The sequence below is a fragment of the Bos taurus genome, chromosome 17 (assembly GCF_002263795.3).
Source record: "Bos taurus isolate L1 Dominette 01449 registration number 42190680 breed Hereford chromosome 17, ARS-UCD2.0, whole genome shotgun sequence".
In the NCBI taxonomy this organism is placed as follows: domain Eukaryota; kingdom Metazoa; phylum Chordata; class Mammalia; order Artiodactyla; family Bovidae; genus Bos; species Bos taurus.
The window spans coordinates 72,975,789-72,990,335 of record NC_037344.1 but is presented as its reverse complement, the minus strand read 5'-3'; the positions used below and the strand labels follow the sequence as shown (position 1 = coordinate 72,990,335).

The 14,547-nt window shown below is 59.1% G+C and overlaps 1 protein-coding gene and 1 non-coding gene across 2 annotated transcripts; both read right to left on the bottom strand.

The window, feature by feature from the left end:
* Positions 1 to 20: 20 nt before the first annotated feature.
* On the bottom strand, positions 21 to 14,333 carry DGCR8 (DGCR8 microprocessor complex subunit). The gene is given in 13 exon segments (NM_001101204.1): positions 21 to 1,165; positions 1,350 to 1,463; positions 2,203 to 2,330; positions 3,080 to 3,186; positions 3,326 to 3,426; positions 8,208 to 8,290; positions 9,102 to 9,200; positions 9,717 to 9,818; positions 9,913 to 10,110; positions 11,067 to 11,310; positions 11,441 to 11,583; positions 13,026 to 13,185; positions 13,607 to 14,333. Coding segments are annotated over 13 exon segments (2,283 nt in total). The 5' UTR covers positions 14,327 to 14,333; the 3' UTR covers positions 21 to 1,081.
* On the bottom strand, positions 14,161 to 14,218 carry MIR1306 (microRNA mir-1306). Its single transcript, NR_030888.1, has one exon. It is a non-coding gene; the product is annotated as a microRNA mir-1306 (primary transcript).
* Positions 14,334 to 14,547: the final 214 nt, after the last annotated feature.

Genomic DNA, 14,547 nt, shown 5'->3' with positions numbered 1-14,547 from the left:
TGCTTTAAGGGCAAAAACAGTTACAGTCAAGTTATTATTCGCCACCGTAGACGGGACAGGACAGAAGCAAGCGTATAATTACAGCGACTTGATTTGTGGATTGCTTAACAAAGGTCCACAGGGGCTGACCTCAGTCACGTGGGGGGCGTTCAGAAGGCTCCGCAGCTAAGGGTGGGGACAGCAGCCCCCCGCCGGGGCCTGGGGTGGGACAGACCCGCCCCCATCCCCGGGGCCACCTGGTCACGCCGCACAGCCACAGGTGAACTCGAGGGCCACCTGCACCAGCATGAGCATCTTCAGTTCCTCTTTAAGTAAGTTCACGAGCTAAAATGCATTAACTGGTCACATCTGCTACGTGATTCCACACCTATCTTCTACCCTCACTGTAAAAGCTTCTTTCCAAATGCTAAAATATCATAAAAGCTTTAAAAATTGATGGGTTGACAGACTGGACTGTGCAAAAACTTAGTAAAAAGTTACCAGAGGCCAGCAAAGGTGAGGGGCCTCTACCTACGAAGGCGTGTTCAGAGCACTAAGAACGGACGCCAGGCCAGCAAGCAGGCAGGGCAGCGCCCACGCCCGCAGGCAATGCCTCTCTGGTGGTGGTTTGCCTGCAATCTCTGAAAAATAGCTGTGGTACTAAATCCTGTTCATTTTAAACAGTCCTTCCTACTGTTAACTTTTTCAGAAAAAAGAAGGAAAACCCAGGAGGCTGGAAGGGGAGGGGACCAGCCTGCGCCTTCTGGCTGGGTCACTCCACGCCTGTGGGAGCCGGGGGTGCATGGCCTTCACATTTCACGTCAACTATCACTTCTGGTCAGTGCACGTTACATATAAAATTCATGAAAACCTTCAGGGTCTGTCCACACGACCAGAGCCTCACAGCGATCTCCCAGCTGTCCGTGTCTGCCTGTGCGGCAGGTGGGTGGAGGCCGGGACACAGCCGCCCGGACTGTAGGTGGCCTCCAGGGGAGCTGCGTGGCCTGCCGTCGGGCGTGCGGCGGGGGCGGGGGCCAGAGGCCTGGGTGGCAGGGTGTGTGGGGAGGTCCCCAGTGCGCTGGCAGCCCTGCGCCGGCCGCCCTCACACGTCCACGGTGCACAGGGGCTCGCCGCCGGGCTGTGCGGAAGCCACGATGGACATCTTGGGCTTCTTGCGCGTCTCCTCCTGGAAGGACACTGAGGTCAGGCGGGGCCGCAGGGACTACAGCCCAGGCGCAGTGGGGCCCTGGGGAGGGAGCGAGCCCAGCACACAGCACCACGCACTGGTGCTTCCGGGGCGTCAGTCGGGATGCACGCCCCAAGAGGAGGGTCAGGGTCGCAGCCCCCAGGGGCTCGGAGCCAACGCATACCCGCTCCTCCGCCAGCCGCCGCATCTCCTCCTGCAGCTTGCTCAGGATGTGCAGGTTGGGCTTGTTCTTGCGAGCGAACTGCTGCAGCTCGATCACGCTCTTGTCCGAGGTCTCCTGCGGAGCAGAGCCTGCTGGCAGCACCGGCCGGGGCCTCCCCTCCCACAACCCACCTGCCAAGCTGCTGGCTGCCCCTGCTTCAGCCGCCTCCGGCGTGGGGCGTGTGCCAGCCCCCACAGCCTGCCAGCCAGGCATGCACCATGCCCAGAGGCATCCGGCGAGGGTGGCCGGGACCCAACGTGGTCAGGGGGACGGCACGCGCCGGCCCAGGCTTGCCCAGCCCCGCGGCTGCCAGAGGGCCGACGCCACACTCCCCACACATCCATGGGGTGAGCGCGGTGTGAGGGTGCCTGCAGGCTGCGCCCCACCCGATGGCTCTGGGGCCTCCTGGCAGGGCCGGGCACACTTCTCCCCGGCTCCCGGACCAGCAGGACGCTCTCCACGCAGAGACAGGAAGGCAGCGGCTCAGCCACACACGGCCCAGCGCCTCAGGGCCCCCCACACCCCCCAGCCCAGAGCCAGGAGCTCTCCGGGAATGGCTGGGGTGCCCCCCGCAGTCCTCACCCTCCATACCCACCACTCACTGGGGACTGTTTCTGAAGTCGGGGGAAAATAATCAAAAACCAGACGTCACTTTCCTGTACTTTCCCGTAAATGCACAAAAACTTAACAGCATTGTGAAATCTCAACATCTCGGCCGAAACAGAGAACAGACACGTGCGGGCTGTTGAGAGGCACATGGTGCTGGTGCCCGGGACAGCGCCCGCCCGGCCGCCGTGCCCCCCAACTCCGTTACCTGCTTGACCATCTTGCTGCTCTCACGGCCATACATGCGCAGCAAGGACCCCCAGTTCTTGACATGCGGGTGCAGCAGTTGCAGGATCTTCTGAGACGCCAACTGCTTCCCAACGCGCTTGTTCTTGCCTGGGCGGAGACGCGGACAGAGTCAAGACACCCATGTCCACAGGGCACTGTGTCCAGACGGCACACTCCACACAGCCCTGCCCACCAGAGGCACAGGGGGGCAGGACGTCCCCCAGGCCGCAGCTGTCAAGGCCCCCTGCCTGCAGCTGCAGACACATAGATGATGCATCCCGCAGGGCAGGCTGGGGCCGGAGGGGAGTGCTGTGCGGCGGATGTTTCTAGACGGAGGGAGGAGAGGCCGGGGTGCAGAGCAGGCTGGAGGGGCACGGGGCCTCTGGCCTGGGTGGGTCTGTTCCCACCCTGCCCCCTGCTCAGCGCTGGGCCTCAGCAAGCACTGGTGTCCGTGGGGGACGGCCCAGTCTGCACAATCTCCCGCAGCCTGCTCGAGCATGACCTTCTCCCTTACCCGGTGCTGGGCTGTGTTTAGACAGTCCCACAGTCTCTATGTGAGGCTACCTCCAGCCCTGGGCGAGGCGAAGAGCAGCGGGCCCGGTCCCCTCCCACGGACCCAGCGCTGGGCAGGCCATGCTGGCAGCCGGGGCCACGGCCCAGCCAGGTGAGCAGCTCAAGCCCGGGACACTAGCCACTACAGCGGCGTGCAGGCTGGCTGGGTCTCAGGGTGATGTGCAGAGCGGCAGGCATGCCCGGAGCTGCCGGCACAGGGCTGAGGCCCCAGTGGGCCTGGGCAGCGGACCCTGCGGCCACTGAAAGCAGGCCCACGTGTGTGCGGGGGGAGGGGCGGGGCTTACACCAGCCGCGCACTGTGTGCTTGCCGCACGCCATGACGTATTCGCTCTTCTGGTTTTTACCAGGAACCACTTCAAACTTGATGGAGGTATCTCCCATCCCGTGGTTTCTGGGGGATAAAGCAGACAGTAAGCAACATCGCCCCGAGACGGCACCCACCGTCCTCCCCAAACCGCAGCTCCCAGTCCAGAAGGGCTCTCCCAGGCCCCACCGGTCCCCTGGGGAGGCCCCCAGCAGGGACACCCCACCTTTTAAGGCACTCGTGGAGGATCTGGTAGGGGGAGAGCAGCCCGGCCTTGCTGGTCAGCTCGTAGACCCGCGAGTCCTCGATACTGATGTGGTTGAAATACTACAAAGAGAAGCAGCCGGTGAGTGCCAGCCATGCCCAGGGCCTGTCCAGCCGCCCCAGCCCTTGTCACGGCCTCTCAGCGACACTGCACCACACCTCGGGCCAGGTCGCCCAAGACACGCCTGCCTGCTGGCCGCGGAGCCCATCCTGAACCAGAGTCTGATGGGATGACTTGGCCAGAAAGCTAAAGACACACAACCTTTGGAAAAAACCTTGAAAACCATTGTAAGTGAATTTAGAATAGAGAAAGTGACCAGACACAAAAGAATAGAAACTCAGCCACGGTGACGAAGAGGAGGCGCCCAGCCGGTTCACAGAGAAGGAAACTGGCAACAGGGGCCTCGCCAGCCCGGAGCCAGCTGGGACCCTCAGGAGCACAGCCCCTCCATGGCAGTGCTGTGTTCACCTCGCAGGCTGGCCGTGACCCAGAACCAAACACTCTGTCAGAGCCTCTCGGGGAGGCCCCTTCCCCGACTGTCCAGCTCCTGGGGCCCCCAGCCCCACCATCTTCATACAGAACTCCAGGAACCTGCTCCTCCAGGAGCGAGGGGGCTTCCTCCCCCACAGCGTCAGGAGGGGGCCTTGATCCCAGCGAGTGGAAAAGCACCCTGTCTGAGTGTGCCTCCCTCCCAGCACCTCTGGGTGTTAGCCAGCCAGGGCACCCTGAGCCCCGCAGTCAGGGTGCTGCTCAGACCGCCGGCCACGAGGGAAGAACCCACCCCCAGGCACGGGGGGCAGAGGATGGGGCTGCAGGTCCTACCCCCTGACTGCACAGCGGCGCCCCCAGCAACCAGCCCCCTGCCTTGGGCCACCTTGACGTGAACTCAGGCGGAGGGAAGGGGTTAGAATAAAGGGTTCCCTTCACTTAAATTGTTTTTACTTTCTGGCTGCACCTCCTGGCACGCAGGATCCCAATTCCCCTGCATCAGAAGTGTGGAGTCCCAGCCATAGGACCGCCAGGGAAATCCCAAATGTCCCCTTCACTTTTATCAGAAGGAGCTGTTTCAGGAACTGGGGACAAAAACCAAACGGCAATTTCTCTACTGCAGTAGCTCTTTGCAGGGACCAAGGACAGAGACCAAACGTCTATGTGTTTCTTTATTACATTATCACAAAGACATATGTGCCTAACAGCCCCAAATATAGGGAGCAAACCTGAGGGCAGTGAAGCGACAGCTCGGCAGTAGCTGGGGACTCGCCGCTCTCTCCAGGACAGACCCCCCCAGGAGGGCGCACACCCCTGGACAAGCCTCGACAAGCGTTAAAGGGACCAGCTGGAATCACACAAGCTGTGGTTCTGAATCACAATGGAATTAAGATAGAAATCAGTAACTGGAGACCTCCCTGGTGGTCCAGTGGCTAAGACTCCATGCTCCTAATGCTGAGAAGCAGGGTTCGGTTCCTGGTCAGGGAACTAGATCCTACATGCTGCAACTAAGACTTGAGTCAGCCAAATAAAGAAATATTTTAAAAAAGAATAACTGAAGGAAACTGGGGAGATGCACAAATACATGAAAAGTAAACGGTCCTAAACGGTACAGAAAAAGATCTTCACGACCCAGATAACCACGATGGTGTGATCACTCACCTAGAGCCAGACATCCTGGAATGTGAAGTCAAGTGGGCCTTAGGAAGCATCACTACGAACAAAGCTAGTGGAGGTGATGGAATTCCAGTGGAGTTATTTCAAATCCTGAAAGATGATGCTGTGAAAGTGCTGCACTCAATATGCCAGCAAATTATCAGCAGTGGCCTCAGGACTGGAAAAGGTCAGTTTTTATTCCAATCCTAAAGAAACGCAACGCCAAAGAATGCTCAAACTACCGCACAATTGCACTCATCTCACACGCTAGTAAAGTAATGCTCAAAATTCTCCAAGCCAGGCTTCAGCAATACGTGAAACGTGAACTTCCAGATGTTCAAGCTGGTTTTAGAAAAGGCAGAGGAACCACAGACCAAATTGGCAACATCCAGTGGATCATCGAAAAAGCAAGAGAGTTGCAGAAAAACATCTATTTCTGCTTTATTGACTATGCCAAAGCCTTTGACTGTGTGGCTCACAATAAACTGTGGAAAATTCTGCAAGAGATGGGAATACCAGACCACCTGACCTGCCTCTTGAGAAATTTGTACGCGGGTCAGGAAGCACCAGTTAGAACTGGACATCGAACAACAGACTGGTTCCAAATAGGAAAAGGAGTACGTCAAGGCTGTATATTGTCACCCTGCTTATTTAACTTATATGCAGAGTACATCATGAGAAATGCTGGGCTGGAAGAAGCACAAGCTGGAATCAAGATTGCCGGGAGAAATATCAATAACCTCAGATATGCAGATGACACCACCCTTATGGCAGAAAGTTGGCTTAAAGCTCAACATTCAGAAAACAAAGATCATGGCATCTGGTCCCATCACTTCATGGGAAATAGATGGGGAAACAGTGGAAACAGTGTCAGACTTTATTTTTGGGGGCTCCAAAATCACTGCAGATGGTAACTGCAGCCATGAAATTATAAGACGCTTACTCCTTGGAAGAAAAGTTATGACCAACCTAGATAGCATATTGAAAAGCAGAGACATTACTTTGCCAACAAAGGTCCATCTAGTCAAGGCTATGGTTTTTCCAGTGGTCATGTACTGATGTGAGAGTTGGACTGTGAAGAAAGCTGAGCACCGAAGAATTGATGCTTTTGAACTGTGGTGTTGGAGAAGACTCTTGAGAGTCCCTTGGACTGCAAGGAGATCCAACCAGTCCATTCTGAAGGAGATCAGCCCTGAATATTCACTGGAAGGACTGATGCTGAAGCTGAAACTCCAATACTGTGGCCACCTCATGCGAAGAGTTGACTCATTGGAAAAGACCCTGATGCTGGGAGGGATTGGGGGCAGGAGGAGAAGGGGATGGCAGAGGATGAGATGGCTGGGTGGCATCACCGACTCGATGGACGTGAGTCTGAGTGAACTCGGGGAGTTGGTGATGGACAGGGAGGCCTGGCGTGCTGCAGTTCATGGGGTCGCAAAGAGTCGGACATGACTGAGCGACTGAACTGAACTAAAACGGTCCTAAAATAACCACTGGCTCAAAGAAAAAAATCACAAGAGAAGTCAGGAAAATATTGTGACACAGATAAGAAGAAAAACACAACATATATTAAAGCAAAATTATGGGATGCAAATTAGTACACAGAAGAAAATTGACAGCTGTAAACTCCACATTTAAAAAGACCTCAAATCAATACCCTAAACCTTAAGAAACTAGAAAAAAGGACAAACCAAACACAAGCCTGGCAGAAAAAAAAATAAATAAATAAGGCTGGAACTGAAACAGAGAATAAACGAGAACTGCCACACAAGCAGCAGCCGCTGTGAGAAGACCAGCGACGCACAGACACCGAGAGTGGCCGAAAGAAAACAAGACTCAAACTGCTGACACTCAGGGACGAACGCAAGGATGCCACCAGAGGGCACGGCGAACGCCAGGCCCCAGGAGGGCCCGGCCAACCGGGAAAACTCCTGCACAGACCCAGAATCCCACAGCCGGCTCGAGCAGCAGCAGAAAACCTGAAAACGCATAACAAGTAAACACCTTGAAAACAAGGAAAAGTCCAGGCACAGACGGTTTCCCTGGTGAATTCTACCAAGTGTTAAAAAAATTAACATCAATCCTTCACAAACTATTCCACACGATGAAAGAGAAAGGAACACTTTCCCACTCATGCTATGAGGCAAGTACTGCCCTGATACCAACACCAAAGACATCATAAGGAAAAAAAATACAGACCAGCACCCCTTAGAAACACAGCTTCAGAAATCCTTAACAAAACGGCAGCGAGCCAAGCCCGTCCACACACAAAGGTAGCTGTGCGGCACAACTGAGGGCACTCATCCCAGGAAGGCAAGGTCTGTTTCATGCTCAAAAGCTAAGAAGCACAACCCCACACCAGTGGAATCAAAGATAAAAACCATGTGATCATCTCATAGAAGCAGAAAATTCAAAACCCAACATCCACTGCAGACAGAAACAGTCAGCAAACCAGGAGTGGAAGGAAACGTCCTCATGCCGATAAAGCCCCGGCTCAGCAGCAGGAGCACGTGGGTCTGGCCCCACTAACTGCAGAGGTCAGAGGCTGCGGGCCCAGCACAGAAAGCAGCCAGCGCCGCAGGGCTGGCGGGCGGGACAAGCCTGGGCTCAGATGGCGGGCCGGGGCTTCCTTCCGGAGTGATGAACACAAGCTGAGCGCACAAAACCCACTGTGCTGTGTAGCGTAAAAGGGAAAAACTACGGTGTATCTAAGTTACACTTCAACAAAGGTGCTGTGGAAAAAGAGTGCAGGGCTTCCCTGGTGGTCTGCTGGTTGACAGCATGCTTCCACTGCGAGGGGCCGGCCTGGGTTCTGTCCCTGGCCAGGGAACTAGAGCCCACGTGACGCAACTAAGCCCGGCACGGAAGAAACAGAGACAGCTCGGTATTTAAAAAAAGGATGCATCCTTCAGTGTGAGAAGCCCTCGCTGCAAAAACCCACAGAAGCAATCCACCCAAAACAGCTCACAAACAGTTCTAAGTGGTTCTCAACACAAAGAACAGTCCAGCTTTTGCAGCCTCTGCCTCAAAGGCTCGTCCACCACACAGCTGTCGGTGCAGCATGACTTCATTGCAATATGGCAAATGCAGCCTCTCACACCCACAGCGAGATGGGGACGCAGACCCGACAGGGGACGGCCCCCGCCCACAGAGACAGGCGGGCTCCCGGTCCCGATGCGAACGGCGGGCCCAAGCTCACCTCCAGCTCCTCGCTGTCTCTGGGCTTCTCCTCCGACGTCTGCTTGACGAAGTCGGGGATGAGGATCTCCAGCGTGGCGCGGGCTGTGGGGAGGAGCACCAGGTGAGGGGCCAAGCTCAGACAGGATGCAGGCCCCAGGGGTGGAGCAGCACTCGGGGAGTTCTGCGGGCCGAGCGTGGGTGCCCTGGGCACAGCACCGGGCACAGGAGCGCGCCTGCAGGAGCCGGCCTCGCCAGGGTGGGCTGGGGATGCTGAGCACCTCACAGCTTTCTGCCCTGAGAGCCCGCAAACAGCCCACTGATGGGTGGAGCCGGAAGACCCTCTGGAGCCTCTCTAAAGCGGAGGGGCCTCCTGGGCGGTGGGGGAGAGACCACGTGACCCCGGCGCAGCCTGGCACAGTGCCTCCCCAGGAGAGGGGCTAGACAGCTCCCAGAAGCACGCTGCTGCGCTGGCAGGGGTACAGCCAGGCAGCAGGCTTGACAGGAGGAGCCTCCAGGGCCTGCCCAGCTGTGCTCCAGACTGGCAGCCCCAAGTTTCACCGGAAGCACTCGGGAGCGGTCCTCACGAATGTCAGGACCCCCAAGGAGCATGCCTGCCGTGCGGGGTCTACACAGACGGCACCCAGGCTCAGGCAGCACAGAGCGCTGTGTGTGTGGCGGTGGGGGAGGGCGGGGTGTGGAGGGCCGGGGCAGGAGGCGTGGGCACCCCGCCCCCCCGAGCGGACGAAGGTCTTCTATGTTCGCTTCTCACATTCTGCCTTCTTGGTGAATCCTTCCCAGTGAGTGTATGACTTAAAAAGATCCAAGTGGATCACTCCATAGATACCAGACTCGCCCGCCCCACCTCCAGCCAGGATGGTTCACATGGTCCCTCTGACACCAGGAGGCACGTTACCAGCTTTGTTCTTGGCCAGTTTTTTGCTGCTCGCCGTTCCAGATCCATAGGTCACACCGTCAATGGTCACCGAGGCACCAAAAGGCTCACTTGGGTTCTCTTAAATTAAAATGACCACTTTAAAACACACATGGCCAGGATGTTCACAGCACACCAGCACACACACACTCTGCTCACCGCAGAGTGTGGGGCAGGGCTGCTGCAGGAAGGCAGGGCGGGGGTCCCCGGGGCACTGGGCAGCCACACAGGGAGACAGGCCAGAGGCAGAGCCGCCAGCGACAGAGACCAAGGTCTGAGAAAGATGGACGGGCGTGGGGTGCACACAGAATGCGAGGGGCAGGAACCCAGACTTGGTAAGCCCGAGAAAAAGGGAGACCACGGTGGACCTGAGCTTCCAGCCTTCACTCAGGAGTGCTGAGGGCAGCACCGAGGGAGCCGGCAGCCCTGCGGCTCCTCCAGCCCGAGGCCTGGGGGGGGGCTGTGGGAAGGAGGGGACAGCAGGCAAGGATGACCCCCTCCATTTCCTGTCTCATCCCAGCAGGCGGGGCTGCCCCTGACTGATGCCCGAGGCCGAGACGGAAGGCGGGACGGGGAGGCTGGGATAGGGGCACTCACCGCACTCAAAGAAGCTATACACGGGGCGGACCTTGAGCACGCGCTGCATGTACTCGTGCAGGATGCACACCTCAGACTTCCCGTTGGGGTTGATGACAAACTCTGTGACGTGACGACAGGGGTCATCTCAGAACAGCCTGAACCCCCGCCTGCGGGAGGGACCCCTGGGCCGCAGGGCGGACGAGGCCAGGCTCACCTTTCTTCGTGGGCGCGTCCTGCACAGACAGCGTGATGAGCTTCTGGTTGGCGGGCAGGATGGGCCTCTCGGACTCGGCCTGTTTTCGCTTCATTTCTCGGTTGAACTGCCGACGCTCAGCCCACGTCCTGAACTTCTTCACGGTCACTTGCTCAAAGTCAAAGCGCTTCTCCAGGTAATTCCGGAACTCCTCAAGGTCTGCACGGATCGACCAGACACCCGAGTGACTGACTCCCAGCCAAAGTCACCCCCTCGGTGGCAGGACGGGTCCAGCCACACAACACCCCTCCCGCTTCCCCTCAAGGATGAGGAGCCAAGCAATCAAGCTCCTTCGCTCTGCCAGGTCCCCCAGGGAGAAACTTCCAGGCTACCCTTTTAGTTTATTTAGAACAGAAAAACAAAAATAAACAAAGAAAAAGGAACGCTTAAAAAAAACACCACTATTAGCCTCCAGGACCTTCTACCCATCCAGAACCAGGTGCCAATGGCTCACAGCAGAGGCGTCAAGCCCAGCACGGCCTCCTGCCCCCGCCTCTCCCCCAGGACCCCAGGCCTCCCGTCAGCACCCCCCCGCTGTGTCCCCCAGAGGCCTGGACGCCACGCACATGCTTGCACACTTAGGGACGGAGCGAAACCACAGAGCTCCCCACACAGCAGTGTAGACCAGTGGGCACATGCTGAGGATGGTGCCACAGGGAGACCATCAGGCAGATGGGAGCCCCTCCAGCTGTGTCTCGAGAATACCCTCGTGCCCATGGAGCACCAGCGTGCCCCCCGGAGGCTTCCCCACCAGCCCCAGATGCAGCCCCTCCTTGGGAGCAGCCCCCAGCCCCTCACGGGCAGGAGCACAGACAGCTGGGATCAAACACGCACCACCCTCTAACAGGGACTGGACAGGGGTTAAGAGAGCTGCCCCTACAGAAGAGACGCGGGCCAGGGAGGGGTGACCCAGGACTGAGGGCACCCGCGGGGCTGAGACAGTGGCTGCGCCCACCCCAGCAGTGGGACCCAGGACCAACACGCACACACCCTGCGCCAAGAGGCCCGACGGTCGTGACCAAAGGCTGTCTGGGCAGCGGCCCCGGTCGGCGGGCGGGTCTCCTGAGCGCGGGGGCGGGCTCCTTCTTGGGGACCAAGTTCGCCCCGAAGCTTACCGACCGACTCGTCCTTGCACACCTCCACCTTGGCCTTCACCTGCCCCAGGGCCCCGGGTGCCGCCTCAGCCCCCAGCGGGTCCTTCTCGTCCGGGGGCCCCGCGTCGGTGCCCAGCGGGTCGGGCTCGTCCGGGGGCAGCTCCGGCTCGGGGGGGGCTATCCCCGCGGCCCGCTCCCGCTCCTCACTGTCCTTCATCTTCCGGTAGTGCAGGCAGGGGATGCTGGTCAGGGGAGGGCCGTGTTTCTGCGGGCGGGGAGACCGCACAGCTCACCAGGCCGGACGTGCGGGCCTCTGATGCCCCCACCGGCCTGCCTGGCGACCACCCTCCTCCTGCAGCTCGCAAGACCACATGCAGGACGGACACGGCCCCTACCCGGATGCTCCCCGTGCCCAGGAAGTAGGGCCTGGACCAGGTGACCACCCGCGACTCCCGGTGCAGGTACACGGGCACTCCGGAATTGTGGAACGTCATGATCCAGCCATCGGGCAGCGGCTCCGTCGGCGGGCGGCCACGGCCTGCGCGGAGCAAGAACAGCTGTGGTCACAGGCGCATGGGCGCCGTCAGGACAGTCACAGTCAGCCCCCGGGGGGAAACAGCAGCATGCTGGAGCCAGCCTTACAGAAAAGCTCTGAGCAGGGTGGGGTGGCCCACCCCCACCAGGAGAGCCCAGCCCCGCCTGCAAGCCTGCTCCTCTGCGTGCTGGGCCCGAGCCTCTGGGGGACCCACGGGCACCAGACCCTCCTCACCTGCTCTAGTCCCCGGACACACCGCAGAGCCCTGAGCAGCGCTCCGCAAGACACGGGGCCTCGCTGCAGCTCTGCCGCCCTGACACTGCCTCTCTGCCCGCCTCCCGCGGGTACAGCCACAGGGGCTGGGTAGGCTCCGCTAGGAACCACAGACTGTGGGTCACTGCTCCCTGTGACCAGGTGGCAAGCCTGCACTGTCCCGAGCTGCCAAGGACAGGCCTGCTGCTGGGAGATGCCTTAAGGACAGCTTGCTCTTCTTACTAATATCGGGAGCCAAGTAAAAAGCTCAGACACAAAAGTGAAACGCCACGTGGAATCTAAAAAACACACGGATGAGATGAAAACCACCCCACCGACTCTTGTGGAAACGGAACGACTCCCTCGTGCCAGGTCTGACACCCGCAAGCGGCTGACGCCAGGCGAGCACCAGCATCAGGACAGCCCCGGGAGGGCAGGCAAGGCTGGGCACGCACAGGCCCCCTCAGGCACCCCTGCCCCGAGGGCTGGGCCAGGAGCTGCCTGCAACCAGCCCCGGGTACCCGAGGAGAAGGAGGCGTGTTCGTGACCGTGAGCAGACCAGAGCCCACGCGGCAGACACACGCCCTGCCCTGCCGACGGGAAACGGCGCACCGGCCACGCCTCAGTTCCTCCTGTCATGCCGGCCACCTGCACGGTGCTCAGCAGAAGGCATCGCCTGTGTGCCCGAGTCTCTCCAGCCCCTTCCCACCGCCCACCCGACACCAAGAGGCACCCCCAGGCCAAGGCAGAAACAGGGAGCCCGAGACGTCCCCGTGTCAGCAGGTGGCCGCACAGGGCAGCTCTGGGCACCCCAACCGCTCTTTCCAGTGTACCCGTGACCCCTCCACCTCTGCCCACACACGGCCATGGGTCGTGCTTTCAGAGCAGACTATGGAATGAGTCCTGCCTGCTTCCAGTGGCTTCCCCAGCACTCGGCACAGAACCCAGAACTCAGACGGGGGCCATGAGCAGCCCCTACGCTCAGCACCGCCTCCATCCGCGGCCTCCACACCCCAGAGCCCCCTCCCCCACGCCCTGGCAGTGCTGTGTCCTCACGCTCCAAGCTGCTGGCACCAACGGGACCCTCCTGCCCACAGTCGCACACAGCCGCCCAGACCGCCTCCCGGCAGCCTGAGGGCTCTCCCAGAGTGTACATGCGCCCGAGAGCCTTGCTACTTCCCGGCCCTACTCACTTTTGAGAACGGTTTTAATCTTGGTCATCATTGGCTGCACGCTTGTCTCCCCATCCGACGGGTGGTCGCTGTCTCCTCCGTATTTCTCCTCCATTCGCCTCTTTTTGGGAGCACAGAGGCCCTCTTCCAGAAGGGCATCAACATCGTTGTCAAAATCATCCTGCAAAACACGCTGTTCAGAAACCGCGGCCCCTGGCACCCGCATTCCTGCCCGCGGCAGGCATCAGCGACAGCACAGAGAAGAGGTGGTCTCAGGGGCCTAGGTGCGCCTCTGTGGTGCGCGAGCATCTGAAAAACAAACAGGGTGAAACAGCAGCCGAGGCACACGCTCGTGACCAGCAGGTCCTTCCAAGTCGGCGGAGACAAGGGTGCAAGGCAGACCTGCCAGCCAAACTATCTGTTAGCAGAGCTGGGACCCCTGGACTCCTGACGGCTCTCTCTTTCCGCATGGACCTTTCCACCTCCTGTGGGTTTTTTCCTCTGCAACATTGCAACATGGGCTTCCCACAGATGCTGCAACTCCCAAACACCTCTCTTTGGGTTTTGCTAACAGTGCTCCAAAGGAGGGGACGCCGACATACCTCGTAGGAGAAATTCAAGGCCTCTTCGTCCACTCTGTCTCTCTGCACGATCGCTTTAGCCGTGAACCCGCCTGCGCCTTCTTCATCTAGCTCCAAATTGTCAGTAAAATCTTCTAACTCATCGAGCACTGCATACTCCACTCTCTTTTCCTGATCCAGCTCATGTTCCTCATCCCTCTTACCCGCACTCTCACCCCCTGCGCCTACCCCGTTCCCCACGCTCCCGCCAAAGGGACCAGCATGCACGTCCCCAATGACAGGGCTGAGGGCCAGGCCACACTCTGCCCGCACGTCGCGCTCCGCTCCCGTGTACAGCACCTTCCTGTCCTCACTCCTGCAGCTCTCCGTAAAGCTCACGCTAATCTTTACATCCTTAAGCAACTTAAGGTCAGGGGAGAACTTCCGGACCGCAGGTGCATGCCGCGCTGTGCGCGGGCTGTGGCCACTACAGTTCGGGTCTACGAGGAGGCGGGCCTTAGAGGAGGATCCTTTGGAGAGAAGAGAAGCTCCGTAGAAGTTGAGCGGGTCCTCGGCAGGGGGTTCGGCCTGTCCATCACCACCAGAGCCAACGTCCATTACCTCTGCATCACTGGACGTTTGCAGGGGAGGTGGTGGAGACTGTCCACGGGGCAGCGCACGGAGGGGGCGAGCTCGGTCCTCCATCGCCACTCCTCCTGCGGGCTCGCGCGGGAGAGGAGAGGGGCTCCCACATGTCTCCATAGTACAGTGGTTAGGACTACTTTAAAAGACCAGAGTTTTTAAAACCCTGACATAACTCTAGACAGCTAACATGCACAAGTCCGTCGAGACCCGGGTGCGTCCTGCCCGCGCTGTGCACGCTGGCGGCTTAGTCAAGCTGGCCACATTGCTCTTTTCATTAATGTAGACAGCTTTTAGAACCACTGCCTCAATTATTGGAAATCACAATGCACTCAGCTTAA